This window comes from Mytilus trossulus, chromosome 6 (assembly GCF_036588685.1).
Source record: "Mytilus trossulus isolate FHL-02 chromosome 6, PNRI_Mtr1.1.1.hap1, whole genome shotgun sequence".
NCBI classification, from domain to species: Eukaryota; Metazoa; Mollusca; class Bivalvia; order Mytilida; family Mytilidae; genus Mytilus; species Mytilus trossulus.
Window position 1 is genome coordinate 90,459,531 of NC_086378.1, and position 26,462 is coordinate 90,485,992.

The window sequence follows — 26,462 nt, forward strand, 5'->3', positions numbered from 1 at the left end:
ACATGGCTTTATTGTGACTCATGTATAACTGAAAATATAGGATATAATACTATTATCAATAATGTCAACTGTCTGTAACATGGCTTTATTGTGACTCATGTATAACTGAAAATATAGGATATAATACTATTATTAATAATGTCAACTGTCTGTAACACGGCTTTATTGTGACTCATGTATAACTGAAAATATAGGATATATAATACTATTATTAATAATGTCAACTGTCTGTAACACGGCTTTATTGTGACTCATGTATAACTGAAAATATAGGATATAATACTATTATTAATAATGTCAACTGTCTGTCTGTAACACGGCTTTATTGTGACTCATGTATAACTGAAAATATAGGATATAATACTATTATTAATAATGTCAACTGTCTGTAACACGGCTTTATTGTGACTCATGTATAACTGAAAATATAGGATATAATACTATTATTAATAATGTCAACTGTCTGTAACACGGCTTTATTGTGACTCATGTATAACTGAAAATATAGGATATAATACTATTATTAATAATGTCAACTGTCTGTAACACGGCTTTATTGTGACTCATGTATAACTGAAAATATAGGATATAATACTATTATTAATAATGTCAACTGTCTGTAACACGGCTTTATTGTGACTCATGTATAACTGAAAATATAGGATATAATACTATTATTAATAATGTCAACTGTCTGTAACACGGCTTTATTGTGACTCATGTATAACTGAAAATATAGGATATATAATAGTATTATCAATAATATCAACTGTCTGTAACACGGCTTTATTGTGACTCATGTATAACTGAAAATATAGGATATAATACTATTATCAATAATGTCAACTGTCTGTAACACGGCTTTATTGTGATTCATGTATAACTGAAAATATAGGATATATAATACTATTATCAATAATATCAACTGTCTGTAACACGGCTTTATTGTGACTCATGTATAACTGAAAATATAGGATATAATACTATTATTAATAATGTCAACTGTCTGTAACACGGCTTTATTGTGACTCATGTATAACTGAAAATATAGGATATAATACTATTATCAATAATGTCAACTGTCTGTAACACGGCTTTATTGTGACTCATGTATAACTGAAAATATAGGATATAATACTATTATTAATAATGTCAACTGTCTGTAACACGGCTTTATTGTGACTCATGTATAACTGAAAATATAGGATATAGTACTATTATTAATAATGTCAACTGTCTGTCTGTAACACGGCTTTATTGTGACTCATGTATAACTGAAAATATAGGATATAATACTATTATTAATAATATCAACTGTCTGTCTGTAACACGGCTTTATTGTGACTCATGTATAACTGAAAATATAGGATATAATACTATTATTAATAATATCAACTGTCTGTAACAAGGCTTTATTGTGACTCATGTATAACTGAAAATATAGGATATAATACTATTATTAATAATATCAACTGTCTGTAACACCGCTTTATTGTGACTCATGTATAACTGAAAATATAGGATATAATACTATTATTAATAATATCAACTGTCTGTAACACGGCTTTATTGTGACTCATGTATAACTGAAAATATAGGATATAATACTATTATTAATAATGTCAACTGTCTGTAACACGGCTTTATTGTGACTCATGTATAACTGAAAATATAGGATATAATACTATTATTAATAATGTCAACTGTCTGTAACACGGCTTTATTGTGACTCATGTATAACTGAAAATATAGGATATAATACTATTATTAATAATGTCAACTGTCTGTAACACGGCTTTATTGTGACTCATGTATAACTGAAAATATAGGATATAGTACTATTATTAATAATGTCAACTGTCTGTCTGTAACACGGCTTTATTGTGACTCATGTATAACTGAAAATATAGGATATAATACTATTATTAATAATATCAACTGTCTGTAACACGGCTTTATTGTGACTCATGTATAACTGAAAATATAGGATATAATACTATTATTAATGATATCAACTGTCTGTAACACGGCTTTATTGTGACTCATGTATAACTGAAAATATAGGATATAATACTATTATTAATAATATCAACTGTCTGTAACACGGCTTTATTATGACTCAGGTATAACTGAAAATATAGGATATAATACTATTATTAATAATATCAACTGTCTGTAACACGGCTTTATTGTGACTCATGTATAACTGAAAATATAGGATATAGTACTATTATTAATAATGTCAACTGTCTGTCTGTAACACGGCTTTATTGTGACTCATGTATAACTGAAAATATAGGATATAATACTATTATTAATAATGTCAACTGTCTGTAACACGGCTTTATTGTGACTCATGTATAACTGAAAATATAGGATATAATACTATTATTAATAATGTCAACTGTCTGTAACATGACTTTAATGTGACTTATGTATAACTGAAAATATAGGATATAATACTATTATTAATAATGTCAACTGTCTGTAACACGGCTTTATTGTGACTCATGTATAACTGAAAATATAGGATATAATACTATTATTAATAATGTCAACTGTCTGTAACACGGCTTTATTGTGACTCATGTATAACTGAAAATATAGGATATAATACTATTATTAATAATGTCAACTGTCTGTATGTAACACGGCTTTATTGTGACTCATGTATAACTGAAAATATAGGATATAATACTATTATTAATAATGTCAACTGTCTGTCTGTAACACGGCTTTATTGTGACTCATGTATAACTGAAAATATAGGATATATAATACTATTATTAATAATGTCAACTGTCTGTAACACGGCTTTATTGTGACTCATGTATAACTGAAAATATAGGATATATAATACTATTATCAATAATATCAACTGTCTGTAACACGGCTTTATTGTGACTCATGTATAACTGAAAATATAGGATATATAATACTATTATCAATAATATCAACTGTCTGTAACATGGCTTTATTGTGACTCATATATAACTGAAAATATAGGATCTATAATACTATTATCAATAATATCAACTGTCTGTAACATGGCTTTATTGTGACTCATATATAACTGAAAATATAGGATATATAATACTATTATCAATAATATCAACTGTCTGTAACACGGCTTTATTGTGACTCATGTATAACTGAAAATATAGGATATAATACTATTATTAATAATGTCAACTGTCTGTAACACGGCTTTATTGTGACTCATGTATAACTGAAAATATAGGATATAATACTATTATCAATAATGTCAACTGTCTGTAACACGGCTTTATTGTGACTCATGTATAACTGAAAATATAGGATATAATACTATTATTAATAATGTCAACTGTCTGTAACACGGCTTTATTGTGACTCATGTATAACTGAAAATATAGGATATAATACTATTATTAATAATATCAACTGTCTGTAACACGGCTTTATTGTGACTCATGTATAACTGAAAATATAGGATATAATACTATTATTAATAATGTCAACTGTCTGTAACACGGCTTTATTGTGACTCATGTATAACTGAAAATATAGGATATAATACTATTATCAATAATATCAACTGTCTGTAACATGGCTTTATTGTGACTCATGTATAACTGAAAATATAGGATATAATACTATTATCAATAATGTCAACTGTCTGTAACATGGCTTTATTGTGACTCATGTATAACTGAAAATATAGGATATAATACTATTATTAATAATGTCAACTGTCTGTAACACGGCTTTATTGTGACTCATGTATAACTGAAAATATAGGATATATAATACTATTATTAATAATGTCAACTGTCTGTAACACGGCTTTATTGTGACTCATGTATAACTGAAAATATAGGATATAATACTATTATTAATAATGTCAACTGTCTGTCTGTAACACGGCTTTATTGTGACTCATGTATAACTGAAAATATAGGATATAATACTATTATTAATAATGTCAACTGTCTGTAACACGGCTTTATTGTGACTCATGTATAACTGAAAATATAGGATATAATACTATTATTAATAATGTCAACTGTCTGTAACACGGCTTTATTGTGACTCATGTATAACTGAAAATATAGGATATAATACTATTATTAATAATGTCAACTGTCTGTAACACGGCTTTATTGTGACTCATGTATAACTGAAAATATAGGATATAATACTATTATTAATAATGTCAACTGTCTGTAACACGGCTTTATTGTGACTCATGTATAACTGAAAATATAGGATATAATACTATTATTAATAATGTCAACTGTCTGTAACACGGCTTTATTGTGACTCATGTATAACTGAAAATATAGGATATATAATAGTATTATCAATAATATCAACTGTCTGTAACACGGCTTTATTGTGACTCATGTATAACTGAAAATATAGGATATAATACTATTATCAATAATGTCAACTGTCTGTAACACGGCTTTATTGTGATTCATGTATAACTGAAAATATAGGATATATAATACTATTATCAATAATATCAACTGTCTGTAACACGGCTTTATTGTGACTCATGTATAACTGAAAATATAGGATATAATACTATTATTAATAATGTCAACTGTCTGTAACACGGCTTTATTGTGACTCATGTATAACTGAAAATATAGGATATAATACTATTATTAATAATGTCAACTGTCTGTAACACGGCTTTATTGTGACTCATGTATAACTGAAAATATAGGATATAATACTATTATTAATAATGTCAACTGTCTGTAACACGGCTTTATTGTGACTCATGTATAACTGAAAATATAGGATATAATACTATTATTAATAATGTCAACTGTCTGTAACACGGCTTTATTGTGACTCATGTATAACTGAAAATATAGGATATAATACTATTATTAATAATGTCAACTGTCTGTAACACGGCTTTATTGTGACTCATGTATAACTGAAAATATAGGATATAATACTATTATTAATAATGTCAACTGTCTGTAACACGGCTTTATTGTGACTCATGTATAACTGAAAATATAGGATATAATACTATTATTAATAATGTCAACTGTCTGTAACACGGCTTTATTGTGACTCATGTATAACTGAAAATATAGGATATAATACTATTATTAATAATGTCAACTGTCTGTAACACGGCTTTATTGTGACTCATGTATAACTGAAAATATAGGATATAATACTATTATTAATAATGTCAACTGTCTGTAACACGGCTTTATTGTGACTCATGTATAACTGAAAATATAGGATATAATACTATTATTAATAATATCAACTGTCTGTCTGTAACACGGCTTTATTGTGACTCATGTATAACTGAAAATATAGGATATAATACTATTATTAATAATGTCAACTGTCTGTAACACGGCTTTATTGTGACTCATGTATAACTGAAAATATAGGATATAATACTATTATTAATAATGTCAACTGTCTGTAACACGGCTTTATTGTGACTCATGTATAACTGAAAATATAGGATATAATACTATTATCAATAATGTCAACTGTCTGTAACACGGCTTTATTGTGACTCATGTATAACTGAAAATATAGGATATAATACTATTATTAATAATGTCAACTGTCTGTAACACGGCTTTATTGTGACTCATGTATAACTGAAAATATAGGATATAATACTATTATTAATAATATCAACTGTCTGTAACACGGCTTTATTGTGACTCATGTATAACTGAAAATATAGGATATAATACTATTATTAATAATGTCAACTGTCTGTAACACGGCTTTATTGTGACTCATGTATAACTGAAAATATAGGATATAATACTATTATCAATAATATCAACTGTCTGTAACATGGCTTTATTGTGACTCATGTATAACTGAAAATATAGGATATAATACTATTATCAATAATGTCAACTGTCTGTAACATGGCTTTATTGTGACTCATGTATAACTGAAAATATAGGATATAATACTATTATTAATAATGTCAACTGTCTGTAACACGGCTTTATTGTGACTCATGTATAACTGAAAATATAGGATATATAATACTATTATTAATAATGTCAACTGTCTGTAACACGGCTTTATTGTGACTCATGTATAACTGAAAATATAGGATATAATACTATTATTAATAATGTCAACTGTCTGTCTGTAACACGGCTTTATTGTGACTCATGTATAACTGAAAATATAGGATATAATACTATTATTAATAATGTCAACTGTCTGTAACACGGCTTTATTGTGACTCATGTATAACTGAAAATATAGGATATAATACTATTATTAATAATGTCAACTGTCTGTAACACGGCTTTATTGTGACTCATGTATAACTGAAAATATAGGATATAATACTATTATTAATAATGTCAACTGTCTGTAACACGGCTTTATTGTGACTCATGTATAACTGAAAATATAGGATATAATACTATTATTAATAATGTCAACTGTCTGTAACACGGCTTTATTGTGACTCATGTATAACTGAAAATATAGGATATAATACTATTATTAATAATGTCAACTGTCTGTAACACGGCTTTATTGTGACTCATGTATAACTGAAAATATAGGATATATAATAGTATTATCAATAATATCAACTGTCTGTAACACGGCTTTATTGTGACTCATGTATAACTGAAAATATAGGATATAATACTATTATCAATAATGTCAACTGTCTGTAACACGGCTTTATTGTGATTCATGTATAACTGAAAATATAGGATATATAATACTATTATCAATAATATCAACTGTCTGTAACACGGCTTTATTGTGACTCATGTATAACTGAAAATATAGGATATTATACTATTATTAATAATGTCAACTGTCTGTAACACGGCTTTATTGTGACTCATGTATAACTGAAAATATAGGATATAATACTATTATTAATAATGTCAACTGTCTGTAACACGGCTTTATTGTGACTCATGTATAACTGAAAATATAGGATATAATACTATTATTAATAATGTCAACTGTCTGTAACACGGCTTTATTGTGACTCATGTATAACTGAAAATATAGGATATAATACTATTATTAATAATGTCAACTGTCTGTAACACGGCTTTATTGTGACTCATGTATAACTGAAAATATAGGATATAATACTATTATTAATAATGTCAACTGTCTGTAACACGGCTTTATTGTGACTCATGTATAACTGAAAATATAGGATATAATACTATTATTAATAATGTCAACTGTCTGTAACACGGCTTTATTGTGACTCATGTATAACTGAAAATATAGGATATAATACTATTATTAATAATGTCAACTGTCTGTAACACGGCTTTATTGTGACTCATGTATAACTGAAAATATAGGATATAATACTATTATTAATAATGTCAACTGTCTGTAACACGGCTTTATTGTGACTCATGTATAACTGAAAATATAGGATATAATACTATTATTAATAATGTCAACTGTCTGTAACACGGCTTTATTGTGACTCATGTATAACTGAAAATATAGGATATAATACTATTATTAATAATGTCAACTGTCTGTAACACGGCTTTATTGTGACTCATGTATAACTGAAAATATAGGATATAATACTATTATTAATAATGTCAACTGTCTGTAACACGGCTTTATTGTGACTCATGTATAACTGAAAATATAGGATATAATACTATTATTAATAATGTCAACTGTCTGTAACACGGCTTTATTGTGAGATAATAATCAATTATATACAATTGGAGCAGCTCTGTCCATATCTTAAACTTGGATATGCATGATAACTTGTTTTGGAGCTGAGACATTATCAGTTGTGTGGTTAAATTTTTCAGGGTACCAAGTGAGATTCATTTTGATGTAAATTAGTATACCCATAAATCCTTGTGTGATGAGGCAACTCATGGTAATTTTTTTTTTTAAATTTAATACTTCGAACACATTTAATAGCTCCATAGTTTTTACACATTTATTCTATGTTCCTCTACTTTTCAAATCAACACAAATGGTTAAGCTCAGTGACTTATCAAAAATATGTCCAATTTCAATACACAGAGATTTTTTGTTTACACACAACTTTTGAGTTCCTCAAATTTTGGGATACTGACCCAGTTGGTTAAAATGTCTGACCAAATTTGTCAAAATTTCAAATACTATGCTATAGGTGGTACCACTACAAACAGAACTATTAAGCTACAGTGAATTTTATTGCAAGCTTTTGTAATTAAGAGATGAGGTTAAGTTTACTGTTAATAAACTTACATATTTAGCACAAGAAGACACATCAACAGCGATGTCCTGTCCAGAAGCAGCAGCACCAAGGCAGACAACTCTTTTACCAGTAAACTGTTCAGGATGTCTATAACAATGACTGTGGATTACCTCCCCTTTAAAATCATCTAGACCAGGAATTTTTGGATAAAGCGGTACCTCATAATGCCTGAAAAATATATAATAAACATGATATACATTGGTTTTATGATTTATAATCAGACAATTGTCTAAAAGATATCTCTTCAAAAATCTCTGAAGTGCACATCAATGTATGTATTGGTAAACTGGCGATACATAATCATAACAAAACATTGTGTATGGAAAAAAAATATATTCTAAATATTGTCATGCTAACTTCCTGCTGGTATGAAAGAACAATGAATCATATTCTGTTCATGTATATGCTATAAAATGAAATACTGTAAACCAACTTATTTTCGTGTACTTAATTTCGTGTTTTACTCCTTTTAGACCACTTCATGGCTATTTAATTTCGCAATTTTCTGAAGTTCAATATGGAACGAATCATGTATAACATATTTGCGTTGTTTTTCTATTCGCGAAAATCACTATAATAAATTGCTCGCGAAAATAAGTTGGTTTACAGTATTGAAGAAGTAAGTAAAATGAATAGGTATAAAAACATTCATCAACATAAACAAAGTGTTAACTGGTTTATTTATACTGGAGCAAGTGCATGACATGTAAATTATCTTGAATCTAATCATACTGCTGGTTAAAAATGTTAATATTTCTAAAATACACAATAATACAATGTTTGCAATTAGAAGTACACATTTTCTGAGCTGATATAATTTTACATGTGAGTTCAATTTACATATTATTATATGGATAAGGAGATGTGTTTACTTCATAATAATCTACGATAACTTAAATATAAACATGAAAAAGGTAAAAATAACTTTACTAGTATAACAGTATAGCTCAAAAGGTAACATTCTAGAGGAAGACAAGACAACACATCCTGCTCTTCATACTAACTAAGGTATTACTACTAAATACAGTAAACTAGTTGGAGAGGCATCAAATACCCTTCGGAAAAATAGCTGTAACCTGTTTGGTATTAAACCTATAAATCCCACCAGTTCTCAGATAGGATCATTAGACACTATGATGTTTTTGTAGTGAGAGATCCCCTATATATACAACATGCTGTTAATTTAGATAATAAAATTTACCCATTACAAACCATAATATACTGTTAATTTAGATAATAAAATTTACCCATTACAAACCATAATATACTGTTAATTTAGATAATAAAATTTACCCATTACAAACCATAACAACATCAAATATTTCTGTTTTTATTTCATCTCTTTGTCCTACATTACTGTATGACACATGCCATTGTGTTTTGTCACCATCAACTTCTGGACGGACATGTTGTACCAAAGTCTCAAACTACATCAAATAAATTATATTTCAAATTCAATACATGTAATAGAATTTGCTTTTAAATATATATAAACATTTTCTTAGTTTCCATGAAATATAAGCAACAATGAATTCAAATTTTATAATTCATCAAATACAATTAAATTAGTAGTTCTTAACTACTTTTTTTTTAAAGTCAAATTTTAAGGAACACCAACATTTAGACCTTTTTGGGGTCCAAAATAGAACATGACAACAAATTTTACTATTTCTTTAACAATGTCATAATTTTTAGATCGACACTAGATTCATGCACTGTGCACAATTTATGAAATTTTTCTGAGTTGCATTGACTGAGGAATACAATGCTTATAATTTACTTTCATTTATACATCTGTCCATAATTTTGTACCCAGAATATGTAAGTGTATATTTCTTGAATGGGTGGGATGTGCACTATGTTGAGCTCAACATGGGTTTTTTTTATCTTCAAAGTAGTAAAATAACTGATATATATATATATACATCTCCATGCCTTATATATCATGTACTGAACTACGCCGCTAGATTAAGACTGACGTGGAAAGGTAACACATGCCCACCGAAAGCTCTTTTTATGAGAGCCCAGGTGGTCGTGTGGTCTAGCGGGACGGCTGCAGTGCAGGCGATTTGGTGTCACGATATCACAGTAGCATGGGTTTGAATCCCCGCGAGGGAAGAACCAAAAATTTGCGAAAGCAAATTTACAGATCTAACATTGTTGGGTTGATGTTTAGACAAGTTATATATATATATATATATATGTGAAGTCATACCAATTTTATTTACCTAAATGTAATCTATACAAGTGCTCAATAAATATAAATATAAATATATACCTTTATACATTTGTGGAGATCATAATGTTTTGTATATTCTTGGAGGTATTCTAAAACATCATCATGTTTTATAAATGAAGGAAGAGAGGATCTGAATGGAAAACCTGGAAATGCCATTACTTCTTTTGGTAGATTTGTCCTGAAAATATATATAGAAAAGCTGTTTTCTGACCGAAGTGTTAACCTTTTGTGATAGTAAATGTTTATTTCACATCCATTGGCCTCTTTTGGATAGTTGTTTCATACAAAATCAAATCACATCTCTTTATTCTTTTTCAATTAAACCTACTGAATAATAATTACCATGGTTACAGGCATCTTTAAGCTGAACATTCATTTCTTCTGTGAGAATATGACTAAAATTAAGTTCTATAATTCATGTAATTTTCATATTGATTAACAACAAAATATCTTAAATAACTTGTTAATTTGATTACTGTGACTTTTCATATTCATACAAAATGTTGAAAGATATAGTACTGACAGAAAAAAATTACTCGAAAAAGGGTATCCCAAAAAAAATAGTCTCCATTTTGCAGAATCTTGAATCCTCATTTGTTTAATTGGTCTGAATGTGCAAAGAATATGGTTGAATAAATAAACTCATCAAAGACCCCAGGATGAAAATTTTATATTTATGTGCTTTTTGTCTACTTAAGACTCATCAGCAGCGCTCAATTAAAAAAAATGTTTAAAAGGCCAAATAAAGTATGAAGTTGAAGAGCATTTAGGACCAAAAATTCCTAAAAGTTTTGCCAAATACAGCTAAGGTAATCTATTCCTGAGGTAGAAAAGCCTTAATATTTCAAAAGTTTTGTTAACCATTAATTTATATTTATAAATATATCAATGATAACTCTAGACTGTACAGAAGTGCTGACTACTGGGCTGGTGATACCCTCCAGAAATAAATTTCCACAAGCAGAGAAAAAAGTGTGGTAGAGGTTCCTCATATAGATTTCTATCATATCATTTTCAACAGATTTGTAAAATATTTGTTTGTTTGTATAAATGACAAATATATATCCCCTTACAGAGGAATGTTTTTTTAATTCATTTCCATATAAAATTCCTGATAAAAAGGAAGATTATCATTACATTTCATATACATGTATATGATTTTATATACCTCAAGTTCTTGTACATGCTTGATTGTACAGGAAGACCATATTTATCACTGCCTGTTTCCTCTGTGTATATCCATGTCCCACCTTCTGATGGGTTTTTATCAAAACACACAGTATGGAAAATATTTGGACGAGCAGTAAGATGTCTTACAGCACACAGCCCTGCAGCACCAGCTCCAATAATAGCTACTCTTATAGCCATAATCTTCTGTCAATAAAAAGAATAAAAATCACATAACAGCTACTTTTATAGCCATAATATAATGCACATCAGAAAACAAAATAATCACATCATTCAAACTCAAAGTATGGTACTTTATCATTCAAGAGGTGAGTATCATAATCAATTCAAATAGAAACAAATGCATAAATATATAATGTAAAAGGGAAAGATATATATAGGAACACCAACAAGGTATATAACTTGTAGGAGATAATAAAGTTGATAATTTTAAAACAGTATTGAAGATTAATAATTTATATTCAATTTGGCAGAACATGATTGTAAACCTGGAGTGACATTTTTTCAGAATGCATGAATTAGAGGAAAAGGGTCCCCATGAGGAGTGTCATTTTTTCAAGAAGAATAACTTGCACAGAAATAGAAGATATTTTGGAATAGAAAAAAATTATAGAGAATATTGTACTCACTGATTTACAAAATTTAATATTTTACAGAAAAAAATTATCTAACATTAATATTATCAGATTTTATGTGTAGACTTTTGAAAACTGAATGACAAAACTATGACAGATGCATATCTAATCCCTGGCATTTAAGACTGTTTAAATATCATGAATATCCTTCGTTATTCACATCTTTAGATCTGGATATTTCAAATGTGGTAGTTTTATATTTAGACAACATAATTGTGATTGGAAAGGATTCAAAAGAGTGTCTTTAAAATCTGTGACATGGTATAGGGTTATGACCAGACCAGGACCTGCTTATCCTTCAGAAGAGCCTGAGATCACCCCAGTTTCTGGTGGGGTTTGTGTTGATCAGTCTTTAGATTTTTATCTTGTATTTTTTTACATTGCAACTATCTATTTTAGCCAACATGCAGTCATTGTAGTAGTTTTACCATGTTCATGATGTAACAAATGTTTAAATCTCAAGGTACATGTAATAAACAAAATCTGAGGGAATGCAATGATTTCCAAAAAGAGCGAGACAAGGGTGGTCAACAACAGTATGAATGAGCTCAATACTTCCAGAATGTCAGATCTTACAGGGCTTGACAACAACTAAGGTCCAACTTTTCGGTGGGAAAAGTAAATGACAGTAGAGATTTGATATTCATGATATTGGAGACTGTTTGTATATCTTTCAACATGTTCAAAGAAATATTGCATAAGGCAAGCTTATCAAAATATTTATTTTCTTTCAATGTCCATGCTAACAGCAGTATTTCTTAAGTGCTCAACCTTAACTGCTATAAGCATGGTATCAGGTCCATTCGCGCCCAATATACTTTCGCACCCTACACGTTCGCGCCTTGCACTTTCGCACCCAAGGTCCGTTCGCACTCTACACGTTCGCGCCCAATTTTAATTCAAATTCCAGTTGAATAATTGGAAAATCATGATAATTGTTGTTTCTAATTTCTTTCGTGTAAATACTGAATGTAATTATAACTTGGTATGAGTAAAAGATTGAAGATTTTAAATGAAAACACAAAAAAAAATGTTTTTAACAGCTTGGTCCCTTTGATCTGAAACAATAAAACAATAAAATATATCAACACACTATTATAACCAAAACATGATCATGATGATCAAACATGATAAAATTTATTGAACACACAAAAAAAAAACGTAGTCAGAATATCACTTAATTTTGAAACAAGTCAATGAAACAAAGTTATAGCAATACACTAACCAAAACATGATTAAGAGTTATTTTTAACACAAAATAAAATGTTGACAGAATCCCGCTTTATTTAGAAAGGAATATATTTTTTTTAACAATACACTATCCAAAACATAATTAAGATTTATTCAACACAATAAAAAATAGTGTCTCACTTTATTTTGAGACAACGAAAACAATAATATTTATAAGAATACTACTTGCCAAAACTTGATTACAAAGTTATTAAACCTAAGACCAATTAAAATTGGGCGCGAACATGTAGTGTGCGAACGGACTTCGGGTGTGAACATGTAGGGTGCGAAAGTGAAAGGGGGCGAACATGAGTGGGTGCGAACATGAATGGGCGCGAACGGACCCGGATTCTATAAGCATGATAAGTAAATATTGGTTTATAATGAAGATTGACTCCGTCCAGAAAATGAATACTGGCAATGACTGATTTAAATTTGGATTAAAACTATATTATTTTTGTAAATTCTTAAAGTATAACTTAAAATGCAATGCAAGGTATTTAATTATGAAGCCAAACGCTACATAGACATGTACTTAACTAGCAGATAATTTGATACATGTACAAGTGGGTCATTAGAGCTAATTTTATCTTAGTTTTTTACCGACTCTAAATAAAGCTTATTTAATTTCGAAATTTAAATATGCTTGATAAATAAAAGTTAGGATTGCAATTATTCTAACCTTAATTTTTATCGTTGCTATTTAGTCCAAATAAAAAATGAAATAGCCTTGCCAGACTTCATAATTATTTGGACTAGTTACTATTTAGCTAGCTTTATTTTACGTTCTCTGCCAGTTTTAATTAATCCCACGCTCTTCAACTTGAATGTCATTCAGTTTTCCTAAAATTATTTTGCGTATTTATAAGTTTTACCTTTCTCTAAGATCCTGTCAGTTCGCAATCAGCTGTTTCGTAATATGGAATCTGTTCGACTTTTGAATATTTTTCATTGAACCATCAGTGCTTTAAATGAAAACTATTTAAGACAATCAGTTATTAATATCAATATATGTATGGAATGAAAATATGAATGGAGATGACAATTCGTTAAAACGATTTACTATTTGAATTTTAAAACATAGTACAATAAAAATGCTAAAACAACACACCCTAGTACCCAACAGCAGTACACACTTCGGTCGATTGTGGTCTCAATTTAAAGGCAATCATTGAACTCCATCTTTTCTGAAAACTTTTTAAAATTCAGGGACTATTAAATAACTCATTTTTAAATTCAAATTTTATCAAATATGGATATTGTAAATTATGGAAAGCAATATCTAAATTTCTCTATGGTACGAATTCGTTGCGACTGCAGAGTACAATCCAAGATGTCAGCCTCCATGAAAAAAAAAGTCATATTTTTTTAAAGGAAAAAATAACAAACAAATAATGTTTATTTCAGCTGAAAGTAAAGAGAAGGATTTTGAAGGATATACATTGATTTTTGTAAGGTTAATTTTTAATAAGAGACAGACATTACCTGTGAATGGGGAAGAAATATGTATGAATTTTTTTTTTTAACTTAAGGTTCATCATAAGGAATTGAAAAATATGGCCGTGTTTACACCTCAAAAATTACTATGAGTACAAACAAACTGGTACATCTAGGAAAGTTTTAAGGCATGGCAGGAACTTGATATATAAAAGTTATATGAAGTCTACGTTTCAGAAAATTAAAAACTTACCTGCATTTTGATGTGCATTTTTTTCCAGTCTGCAGAAGATAGCAAAATAAACAAACACCCGAGTTTCATTTGATATGGTCCACTCAGTTACACAGTTTAAACCTGTTAAATCACCTATTGTTAACAGGTGTCTATTGTCCATCTATTGTCCATTTAAATCAATACTACTCACAACATTGATTATACGAGGGGAGCTTCTCAATCGTTTTCACTACTTAGTTAATTTTTGCACCTTCTGCAGGAACGAAAAAAAATGGATAGCAAAATCTAGAAAAGTTTATAAATTACTGAAACATAAAATGCATTTAAAATTTATATATCTAGTTCCTGCCATCCCTTAAAACTGTTGCAGGTGTATAGGTTAGTCTGTACTCCGAGTATAATTTGGTGTGTAAATACGGCCATTTTAGCCAAAAGGTTATGATGAACCTTAAATATTTGTTAAAAAAAGAAAGGGAAATACAGTAACGTTTCCGATTTTGTTCTGTTGCATGTACAATGTAAACAAAGAAACGCAATGCATCAGGTAACGTTAATTCATATCAAAGACAAAAAAATATTGAAAATGAAATATTGGTATTGTGTTCCTTGAGTTCCTATATTTTACTAGACTACTCAAAGTCTCATGACAAAGAGACCTGAAGAAGGATGTAGATTTCTGCGTTCTGCACAAATGTGGGAATAAAAAAAAGCGACAAAAAAAATCGATTTTGAGTTCATTTGCATGATTAGTACAATGAAAATTTCAGGAACTTTTCCCCGATATTTTTTTTATTTTTTATTATTGATTTTTCTACTGTAATAGGGGACTACGTCCCGATATAATATGTATATTATTTAAAGTCTACAATGGCATGAATGGAAATAAAATTAAAATTCAGACTTCTGATGTTTCTGTAGTCCAAATAACTAGCCTTGCCAGATGTCATAATTATTTGGACTAATGTTTCTGGAGCATTCAAAATTTATTAGATATTGTTAAAGTTTAGATGATGAAAATATTAGTTTGCTGTAATAGTTATTATCCCCTGTGTAATGAGTTGTGGGGGTACATGGAAATAACGGAGTCTCATCCATGGAGTTGTAGACTCTGCTCTCACAGGTATAATTCGATCTTCCTAGATTTTATAAAAAACTTATAGAGCCCTACTATAGGTTAATATCAGCAATAGCTCTGACAACTTTTTTATGCACCTTGATTATATCAAATGTAAGGAAAATGGCTTCCTTACCACTATCAAGGAGACAGTCTTGCCGGATTTAATTTTTTTTTTTTACTACAGGTTAATATCAGCAATATCTCAGACAAGTTCTGAAACTGTGACCGCTCAACTAGTGACAGATCCAGATCTGTTCATAAGGGTGGGGGCCAGCTGACTGACCTAAAAAGGGGGGGGGGGCACTCCAGTCATGCTTCAGTGATTCCCTATATAATTAACCAAATTTCCCCCACAAAATTGCAGGCCCCCCCCCTGGATCCGCCTATGTCAACTTTTAAAAAAAAATGTATGGAAAATGGCCTTGTTAGCTCTCTCATGGGTATAACTCTTGCCAATTTTTTAAAAGACCATACTAGAATATAGGCATTGGCAGATCCAGGGGGGGTATGGGGGCTGGACCTCCCTCCCCATTTTTTTGGCCAATCAATGTATTTGAATGGGGACATTTAGTTGGAATCCCCCCTTTGACTTGTGTTGGGTACCCCCCGCCCTTTTTTAAATGGCTGGAGGTTGGATCCGCCCCTGAAAGGACCTTTATCAGGATTTTGGGATCGGGTGTTTTTAAGCTCAGGATCTTTGGGATTGACCCTTTTAGGATCCAGGAATTCTTTTTTCGAATTTAGGGATGTCGGGATTTTAATTTATTTAAATTTCAGGACCTCAGGATTTTGTGTTTTTTTTGTTCGGGATTTCAGGATCAGGACCCTTCCCCCCCTTCAGTATCAGTAGGAAATCTTGGACAGTGGAATTGGCAGTTGATATGATTATCTCTACATTAAGTACATGCATATGTGTTTTTATTACAGCCAGCAGTATCAGTAGGAAATGTTGGACAGTTGGCAGTTGATATGATTATCTCCACATTATGGATGGAGAGAATTGGTTATATTTATCATGACAGTATTTTACCATTAGTTGGAAATGATCCTTTTGCTCATCCTGAATCAATTTCCTGTAAAATTGTCACAAATTGTGAAGGTAATAAAGTTCATCTTAAATATATAGTAAAATGTGATAGCATTTTAAAATTATTATGTAAACATGAGGTGTTTTTTAAGTTTGAGTTGAGATTGATAATAAAAATAAACAAATGTCTTCTTCAAAAATTCCCACAAACATATTAGACACATTAAACATTTTAGTAACTTTAAAGTTAAAGAATCCACTGTTTAGTATAAAGGTTTATACGTAGAGATAGACAAAGTTAATAAGTATGTAATTTACAATAAATTTAGGCAAATTTCCTAAACTTAGATGTTGTCTTGATGACTATTTCAGTTTATGAGAATACAGAAAACAAGACAATAATAATACAACAAAGATCTCCTTTTGTTCAAGTAAGTAATAATTTGAGTATGTACTCAGTTATGTATGGCTATGCTTTTCTAGTATTATATAAAATACCAAATAAAAAATGTAGTTTTGTTTTAACTTGGATTGTAATTGATTTAAGATAAGAAGATGTGATATGATTGCCAGCAAGACTCCACAGGGACCAAAACACATAGAAGTTAACAAATACATCCCGACAAGATAGAATGAAACATTTATGTTTTCAATCTGTTAGTACCTCTCAGATGAAATTGAAGGCTGTTAGTTTAAAATGAAATTGTAGTCATATCACATGTTATATATATATGTCAATGTGACAAATATCCACCAGAGTTTAAATGCTGAAGATGTAAGCAGTTATAGGTTACTGCAAGGCATTTAATAATGAGATAATCCATACTCTAAAGTCAACTATAAAAAGCCCCAATATGAAAAAATGTGAAACAATTTAAACAACGGCATAACTCATGACAAAGCATTTTAAGAAAAACAAATAGGAACTAACAACAACCATTGAGTTACAGGATCCTGACTTTGGACAAGCACATAAAGAATGTAGCAGGGTAAAACATTTTTATGAGGGCTAAACCCTTTCCAACTTGGGCCAGAGGTAGAAGTGTAACTGCAAAATAATAGACACGTACAATTTACTTCATTTACTTTACGCAGAATATAAATTTTCAATCAAAAAGAAACAATTTTGGATTTGTTCTGTCACTTAAGAATAGATGTAAAGTCCAAATTAATCTGAACCTTTGTTATTTACCGGTAATGACATTTGTGAATATTTTTCAGGGGAAAAGGGCTTCTTTTAAACAGTGGCTGAGGAAATGGATGGTAGAAATGAAAATATCACAACTAGTCATTCTAACAAGTAGCCATGCTCATGAAAGAATTGACAGTCAATTACAGGGGTGAGTAATAAACGTAATGACATACACTATAATGCTGGAGATGGTCACTACAAAGTTCCCTATATGACAGGGTCCCTAAATCTTGTTGTGGAGTGATCAATAGAAGGAGATTTGGCATATGACTCAGTTAGAAATTACAAATTGACAAAAATAACCAAAAGACATCTACAGGGCACCATGCATTCTTCCAAAATACTGATTGGACAAATGTCCTTACAATATGTCAAACTCTAAATCATCCAAACTCTTAACAAGTAGTCATTTCAGAATAAATCTGTAATTCCACAAGTATCAAATCCCTATGCATTCCTTTAGTTTATTTAAAATTTTCAGGATATAGTTTATTTTAACTAACATGGCAGGGGATAGGACCTTTTATTCAGATTCTGTAAGCGGGTGTTCTTAAGCTCGGGATTTTGGATTGACCCTTTCAGGATATGGGAATTCTTTGTTCAAATCCCGGGATGTCAGGATTAAATTTATTTAAATTCAGGACCTCTGGATTTTTGTGTTTTTAAGCCTGGGATTTCGGGATCAGGACCCTCCTACCCCCTCTAATATCACAATTCTTATAAAGAATTTTAAAATTATGCCCTTCTTTAATCTTTAAATAGGCAAGAAAAATTTGAAAATTAATAAATAGGGAATAGGTTTGGTCGTGGTAATTGCAAAATTCATATGAAGTTAAAATAATCCACTATACAAGATCACAAAATTGTTGAAATACAAAATGTGGACTAAAATTGTAGTTAATACATCAATGCAGATAACACAATCCTTATCATGCTTATGACTCAATATAAGAAGATCAATTTTATACATACACTATTTCTTAGAAAATGGAAACACAACATGACAATGTATTGTATAAAAATATTGAGCATGATCCATATTACATCATACTTTCTTGTGTTGTAGATCTCAGTTTAGATTTGTAGCCAGTCCAAAATTTGAGAAACATGAAATTGAAGACATGAAATCTCGATTAGAATGGCAAGAATTAGAGAAAAGATTATCAGAGAACGGAGAAACAGAAGAAATCTCATCACCTTACATTCCAGGTGGAGGAATAGCTAAATCTTTGTTTAAAGATTGGTAAGTTTATGACACTAGGAGTGTATAGGTAATTCTGTCACCTTGACATTGGTTATAGATTTTTGACAGCCTATCAGAGAGGCCAAAGATACCAAAGGGATATTCAAACATAAATTGATAAAAAAAAAACCAAAGACAATCAGCAGTGTACAAAACTCAAAAAAGAAAGACAGAGCAACACCAACCCCATTGAAAACAGGAGTGTACTTGTCAGCTGCTCTGGAAGGGAAGGCAGCTCCTGCTCCACACAGGAGTGTTTTATGTGTAAACTCAGTGGACTTCTTCACGAACTGAATGAAGTAATGAAATTATAATTATTACTATTATTCCATTAGTATAGCCAGATAATAAATGTCAACACTAAGAGATCTAGTTACTGACATTATATAATAATTTGATTTTGGATGTAATGCGTCTTCTGATTGGTTGACATTACTTTGTTATGAGCCCATAGACATAATTTAGTCATGTGACCGTGATGTCATCAACGTTTTTTCATGGTTTTCTACAGTTGAAAATGGAATTTAGAATTAAATTATAAGAAATGACTGTAATACTTTTTCTGTCTATTCAAAATAACATAAAAAATGTGGTGCACTGTTAAATAACCCACTACATGCGTTGTACATAGCCGGTTAAATCTTGATGCTACATGATATTATTTACAGTTCTGAAGAAGTGAGTGTGTATCCTGTTATTGTTTATTATTATATTTACAGTTCTGATGAGGTGAAAGTGTGTATCCTGTTATTGTTTTGTTCTGAGGGAGACAATGCTAGTGATGCCTTACAGCTGGCTAAACATGCCAACAGCTGGCTAAATATAATTGATATGGAGGTAAGTTATAATACTGAAGGTTATAACTGAATTGTTAGTGGTAATAACATTGTTAATATTTCATCAAGAAACTATGTATACCGGAAAAATTGCAACATATCATTTTTATATGTTTTTCATATGTTTTGTTCAACATATGATAATCATATGTTTTCTGTGTGTTTTGAAACATGTATATGAAAAACATATGAAAACAGCTGTTGAAAATCTTATGAAAAACATGTTTTTCTTTATGTTGCAAATCTAGTGAAAAAGGTATGTTTTGTGGTATATGAAGAGCATATTCAGCCTATTATACTCCCATTGGTAATTTTTCATCAACAAACTATATACATGTAGGAGTGTTTCTTCAAACATTTGTAAAATAGCATTTTAGCCAAAATTATATTACTCTTCCTTAACCATATTTACAGGTATTCTAAACATTTGTATTTAAGTTATTTTTAGATTAAATTACCTAATTTTTAGATTAAATTACCTATACATTGGAAAGTAAAACAGTTATATAAATTAAGGTTTAGATATTCGTATGCAGTTGTGCATGATTGAGAGGTTTGCAAAATCTCACAAAATCCATGCCATTGTCAATTTGTGTATTCTTTGTCACCTAAAAGAAATGTTTGCCAACTTTTCCTCTAGGAATGTAAGACAATGAGTTATTTACCTTTATGGTATTCTTTTTTCTCATTGCCAGTATTGCCAAGTAAGATTTCATTATCAATGTATAATACGATTCATACATTTTATCATACTGAAATGAATATATCAGCCTATTCAACATTCTGCTGACCAATAGGAAAGACATACCTTTAATGAGAACTTACTTTTTTTTTCACAGCCCAAACTAGTGATGGGTATTGATGGTAAATCAGTGAAGATGCCTGGCTTGTCATGGAAGGTACCGTACTCCTGGAAACTGATGTTTGGATCTCAAGTCGATAGAACTTTGTTTCATTAACTTTATAATAAATTACCTTTTTTACCTGTTTATATTGATTTAGTTATATAGATGTAAACCTTATAATCATTCCATACTCCAAATATACTTGACTTTTAAAGTATCTGATAAATGTACAAAACCATAAAAATGAGGTCAAGGTCAGATGAAATCTGTTTGACATTTCCACCTTGCAATGAATCCATTTAAAAAAAGTTTCTGTGAAACAAATTCAGCTGATCTATTGCTTATACATTAAAGTATAGCAGAGAAACAGATCCACCACAAAAACAAAATTATTTGACTAATGACCCATGAAAATGAGGTCATGTAGTTGTACATGTATTATATATGACATTTGTTCAATACACCAAATATAGTATTAAGTTTTTGAGATTCTGAGTTTTCCATTAAACTTTAATTTACTTAACCTTGGTCATTAATCCAAAATATAAAGTGAAGATTTGGTAACCCTGTATGTAAGAACTTGCAAGAATACCATATAAAACTAGATGTGTAGAAACGACACGAATGGCCCCGTCTGAAAAAGTTGAAAAATTTGCAATTTGAACAACACATGTGAACACAAATATGCATGGATACTATGCAAGTCTCAAGACCAATACTAGTTTGATGGAAAATTTCCTTGATCAATGAGCAGTTTAATTTCAAACAATCGGCAAACAGGAAGCTGATGTACAAAACTATATGGCAAGACAACTTTGCTGTGAGGCCATAAAACATTGATATCCTTTTACTCAAAGTATTTCACATGACAAAATACCTTTACATTTCTTTAAAGCACTCAACCATGAAACTAAGGTTTAAGTACAAGAGACATATATGATGGACAGAAATTTGTAAGATAAGACATCTGCATACAAGATATGAAATATTCAGGTCTTTTAATACCTTCTAGAATATAACGCTTAATACAATAGTTTAAGCCTTTGCCATATTGTTATCCTGGTGTCTCTTTTTGTGACTTATGTTGAAAGTTAGACAAAAATTGCACAGTTCAACAGACTGCACCAGACACAATTTTTTTTAAACACTGAGCAGTCCAGAAAGCCTGACTTGGTACAGGCAAACAATATGGGTTAAAACAGTTTTAAGTGTAAAAAGTCTCCTGGCCCTTTTGACTATTTAGACAATATGACTTGAGAAATATAAACAATGCAGCCTTCAACAGGGTGACCCCGAACTTGAACAAAGATAACAAAAAGATAATAAAAAAAAAGTCTTATCATTTGCCTGCTGTCTCACTGACATGGTGAAAATGACAGACACGTTATAAACAAATTAATTTGGCAAAGTTATATAACAACAATGTGACATTATTATAATTTTATTTCATATTTTATCTCAGTCTATCACATATAAAGTAAAACTGGTACAGAAATACTTGTTTGCCAAATTTTACATTAGTATTAACATCTTTTTATAAATCCTTATTTAACAGGAATCCTGTCTTTTTCATTACCATTAAGCCTTATGTCATTTGTCATGATCGTAAAACTTATGCAATCCTGTGTTACAGTTCTGTTGAATTGAGAGAAGTTTCACATATATATGTGTGATGATGTTCTATGATTTGGCAGTGGTTACATTTACACCAAATTTACTGAGAAGTTTTATAAGTATTCTTTATATTACATAAACAGTTAGACCATCTCTCAATATTTAGACAAAACTCAAGTAAAGTTTCCTCATCTATGTATATTCTTGACTGTATAGCAAATACAATAATTCCATTGTTTGATATCACTTGTAACACATATTAAGCAGAACCCATTTAAAAAAAGAAGCTTGGCAAAAAATACACTTATCTTACTCCCAAGTTTGATTCAAAAACAAACATTTTATAAATGGCTCTGCCAACAATCTGCCATTACTTCTAATTGTGTATTTAATGAAATAACATGATTTTGTTGATTGTAAAATACACATTTTGTCTTGCAAGACTCTCCTCTTTATCAATTAAAGTATCGGTGGATGGATAAAACCACATCTGTTAGGAGTAGCAACTTAAAACCATAAAAAAAAAACTTAAAATATCCACACAATCTTTTTACAATTATAATTCTGCTGTTAACTGTAGGAGATTTTTCAAATGTGTTGTCAAAATCTTTTTCAAAATAATAATCATTGCCACACATAACATTGAAAAAAAATAAAGCAGCTTTCATTTCTTATAATTATGACTAATAATTAATAGAATTCACACAAATATTAAAATAGATAACATTGGAAATCCATGTTTTCAATTATGTATTATAGAACAGGACAAAACAAATTCAATGTGAATTCAGGAAGAAATATGATACAACACCGACAGTGAAATCTTGAAAGAACAGAAAAGTAAGACCATGTCAGAAAGAGCAAACAAAATAAAGGGAAAACATTGAAGAATATATTAGATTTGAAATAGACAGCTCACAAAAGTCAATGTGCTAAAAACTATAAATTCATTGTTAAATTAGAATCAAATGAAAAGCAATTCAAGTACATAATATAGGGGGGTTTCAATATATGAAAAATATTGACACCTCATAAGTGAGATTTATTCTGTTTGTTATTACTTCATATTCTACATAAATGGGCAGGACATTTTATAAAATTAGAAATCTATATCTGTACTTGACAACTACATTAAAATTGCCCTTCCTTTATAAAGTTTTACTTCATGAAGAGAAGGTTTTTCTTGTACATTTTCTTGAGAAAAAAAAATGAAGTTGGTTCCCTTCACAGAAGTTAAAGCAAAACTTTAGGTAGCTTTTGATATTTCTTTGTATTCTGAATTAAGTATCCAAAATAATTATATGTAGGCTTTTCACCCATATGCTTGATTTAAAAGTGGAGTGGTATTTAGAATTGACACCTTGTCACCAAAATAAAATTAAAAAAAAAGTTCCAACCTTTTACTTCATATGTCCAACAAAATTATAACTTGTAAACATTTCTGTGAAGAAGGAGAACTAAAGTATTTTATAAAGTTATATCCTTGTACACAATTTTTACATAAATAAATAGTGATCTACAAACAAAAAATTAAAACAATTTAAACACTTTTAAAACAAACATAAACAATCAATTTAAAATAATAATAATACACACTGCATTTATTCCCCGTTACAGCAATATGACAGCTTGTCAAAGTGTACAGATATCAGGCACCATAAAAAAAAACTTGATATATTGTACAAGTCTACCAACAACAATATTTTTATATTTAAATAGAAATTTTATTAAATTTCATGGCTCCAATGAGTACATCTCAGGATGCAATATAACTTATCAGTAGCTATACAGGAGTTATTGCAAAATTTATCATGGTGAGGGGTGGGAAGAACTCATATCAATTAATTGTTGGGGGTTGCATGTCCTAGTAGTAGAATTTTTAGTGATATGAAATTTTATTCTACTGTTGAATTAAGGTCTACAAAAATTTTGGAACAGCATTTTAACAACTGGTATGGCAGACATTCAAAATTAATTAATTGTGAGTGATTACATGAACATTTTATATCATGGGTGGTGGCATAAAAAAATGCCGACACTATATGACTATGAAATCATTTGAACCAAAACTGTTAATATGTACTATATGCATACATTGTAATAGTTATAATACAATAAACAGGTGATTTAATGCTTGCAATAGGTAAAGAAAGAAAAAATGAACCAAGAGAAAACATTTTTAGAGCTCTTTGTAGACAATACAAATACAGTTTATAAAGTAAGTTGTTGACCCTTAACAATCATACACTGATATTTTTCAGTGCAGATCCAGGATTTTAGAAAAAGGGGACTCGTTGGCTAGACCATGTTGAAAGTCTGCATTAACCATACATAAAGCTCCATAAATAGGGCTAACACCCCACATCCCCTAAATCCTTCTCTTACTTTATTGATTGATTGCTATAAATCAACCTTGAAATATATTTACATGTTAACATATTACCATTAAACTGTATCTATATTGAAATACAACACACATATAAACACAGGATAGAAATCTTGGTATACACAGAGCTTTCAGTTTTAATACTGAACAACACGTACAGAAAATTTTCAAAGCAATATAAGTATAAAATTGATATAAGATTGGCTTCCTGAAATGTGTAATGTTTCAATGTATTAGTGTTAGAACGATGCTCTATGTTTGGGTATGCGACAGGACTAAACTATCTGCTAGAAGCAGCTTTACATGCATTTGTACATATTTAAAGATTTTTTTTGAGAATTCATTTAAATATAAAAGTTAAGATTATATACATAGAAATATTGGGAGGAATATAAGTATCATTAATACACATTCTTATATGCATTATTATAAAAAATTAAAATGTGTTACAATTTACACATGTATAAAATCGTTCTTATGTACACATTTACAATCATTACACATGATACACACTATTATACTCTCACTTTGCTACGTAATCGTCTGTCCGTCTCAAACTTTGGTGACATTGCATATGTAACAGGTTTATCACTTGGTTGAACTTCAACGTTTGTATATTTTTTAACAGGGTTACTTTTATGTACCATTTCTGCTCTTAGTTTAGCTATGGCCATTTGTTCTTCCTCTTCTTTCTCCTTTTCTATTCTTCGTTTCACAGCTTCTATCTCAGCCTCTTTGCTCTTCTTATGCATTTCAAAACCTTCTCGGTTGTAAGCCCTTTTCTCAGTATTAAGGGAAAACTCACTAATGTCTGTAACAAAGAATAATAGATGTTTTAAAACGATTCAACCATTTAGTTGGCAGACAACTATATGAGGTGTTTTAAAAGTGATGCTTCATGTTTCAATAAAAAGCAAGATTTTTTACCACATGTATGTCTTCTCAATGATACGCTACAATCATGTGCAAGAGGTATTT

The 26,462-nt window shown here is 29.9% G+C and overlaps 3 protein-coding genes across 6 annotated transcripts in view; 1 reads left to right on the top strand and 2 right to left on the bottom strand.

Moving 5' to 3' along the window:
* LOC134722196 (uncharacterized) overlaps positions 1-14,656 on the bottom strand; it is a 31,641-nt gene extending 16,985 nt beyond the window's left edge. The window contains exons 1-5 of one of the 2 annotated variants that reach the window (XM_063585781.1): positions 14,428-14,656; positions 11,668-11,873; positions 10,539-10,677; positions 9,554-9,687; positions 8,251-8,428 (exon numbers count right to left, since the gene is read on the bottom strand). In XM_063585781.1, coding sequence (XP_063441851.1) covers positions 8,251-8,428; positions 9,554-9,687; positions 10,539-10,677; positions 11,668-11,867 — 651 coding nt within the window. In that variant the 5' untranslated portion in view covers positions 11,868-11,873; positions 14,428-14,656. The remainder of the gene's footprint in view (positions 1-8,250; positions 8,429-9,553; positions 9,688-10,538; positions 10,678-11,667; positions 11,874-14,427) is intronic. The other variant, XM_063585782.1, reaches the window with a different exon arrangement.
* Positions 14,657-14,854: 198 nt separating this feature from the next.
* Positions 14,855-21,628, top strand: LOC134722197 (proteasome assembly chaperone 2-like). 2 transcript variants are annotated; one of them, XM_063585784.1, is made up of 8 exons: positions 14,855-15,003; positions 17,269-17,440; positions 17,741-17,799; positions 18,590-18,708; positions 19,627-19,803; positions 20,472-20,481; positions 20,533-20,640; positions 21,479-21,628. In XM_063585784.1, exons 1-8 carry the CDS (start codon positions 14,947-14,949, stop codon positions 21,596-21,598), a joined length of 822 nt encoding a protein of 273 aa, XP_063441854.1. In that variant the 5' UTR covers positions 14,855-14,946; the 3' UTR covers positions 21,599-21,628. The 2 variants fall into 2 exon arrangements, with proteins under 2 accessions (XP_063441854.1, XP_063441853.1); XM_063585783.1 differs by lacking the exon at positions 20,472-20,481 and having other exon boundaries at positions 20,523-20,640.
* Positions 21,629-22,909: 1,281 nt separating this feature from the next.
* LOC134722195 (targeting protein for Xklp2 homolog) overlaps positions 22,910-26,462 on the bottom strand; it is a 28,527-nt gene continuing 24,974 nt past the window's right edge. For both annotated transcript variants that reach the window (XM_063585780.1, XM_063585779.1), the window contains exon 15: positions 22,910-26,295. In XM_063585780.1, coding sequence (XP_063441850.1) covers positions 26,000-26,295 — 296 coding nt within the window. In that variant the 3' untranslated portion in view covers positions 22,910-25,999. The remainder of the gene's footprint in view (positions 26,296-26,462) is intronic.

What these genes read in the sequence shown, in the direction of transcription:
- LOC134722197 (XM_063585784.1), top strand. Translation starts at nt 14,947, where the DNA reads ATGTTTATTTCAGCTGAAAGTAAAGAGAAGGATTTTGAAGGATATACA. An exon ending in AAGGATATACATTGATTTTT is followed by an intron (nt 15,004 to 17,268) that starts GTAAGGTTAATT and finishes TTTTTATTACAG; the next exon opens with CCAGCAGTATCAGTAGGAAA. An exon ending in AAAGATCTCCTTTTGTTCAA is followed by an intron (nt 17,800 to 18,589) that starts GTAAGTAATAAT and finishes AATATTTTTCAG; the next exon opens with GGGAAAAGGGCTTCTTTTAA.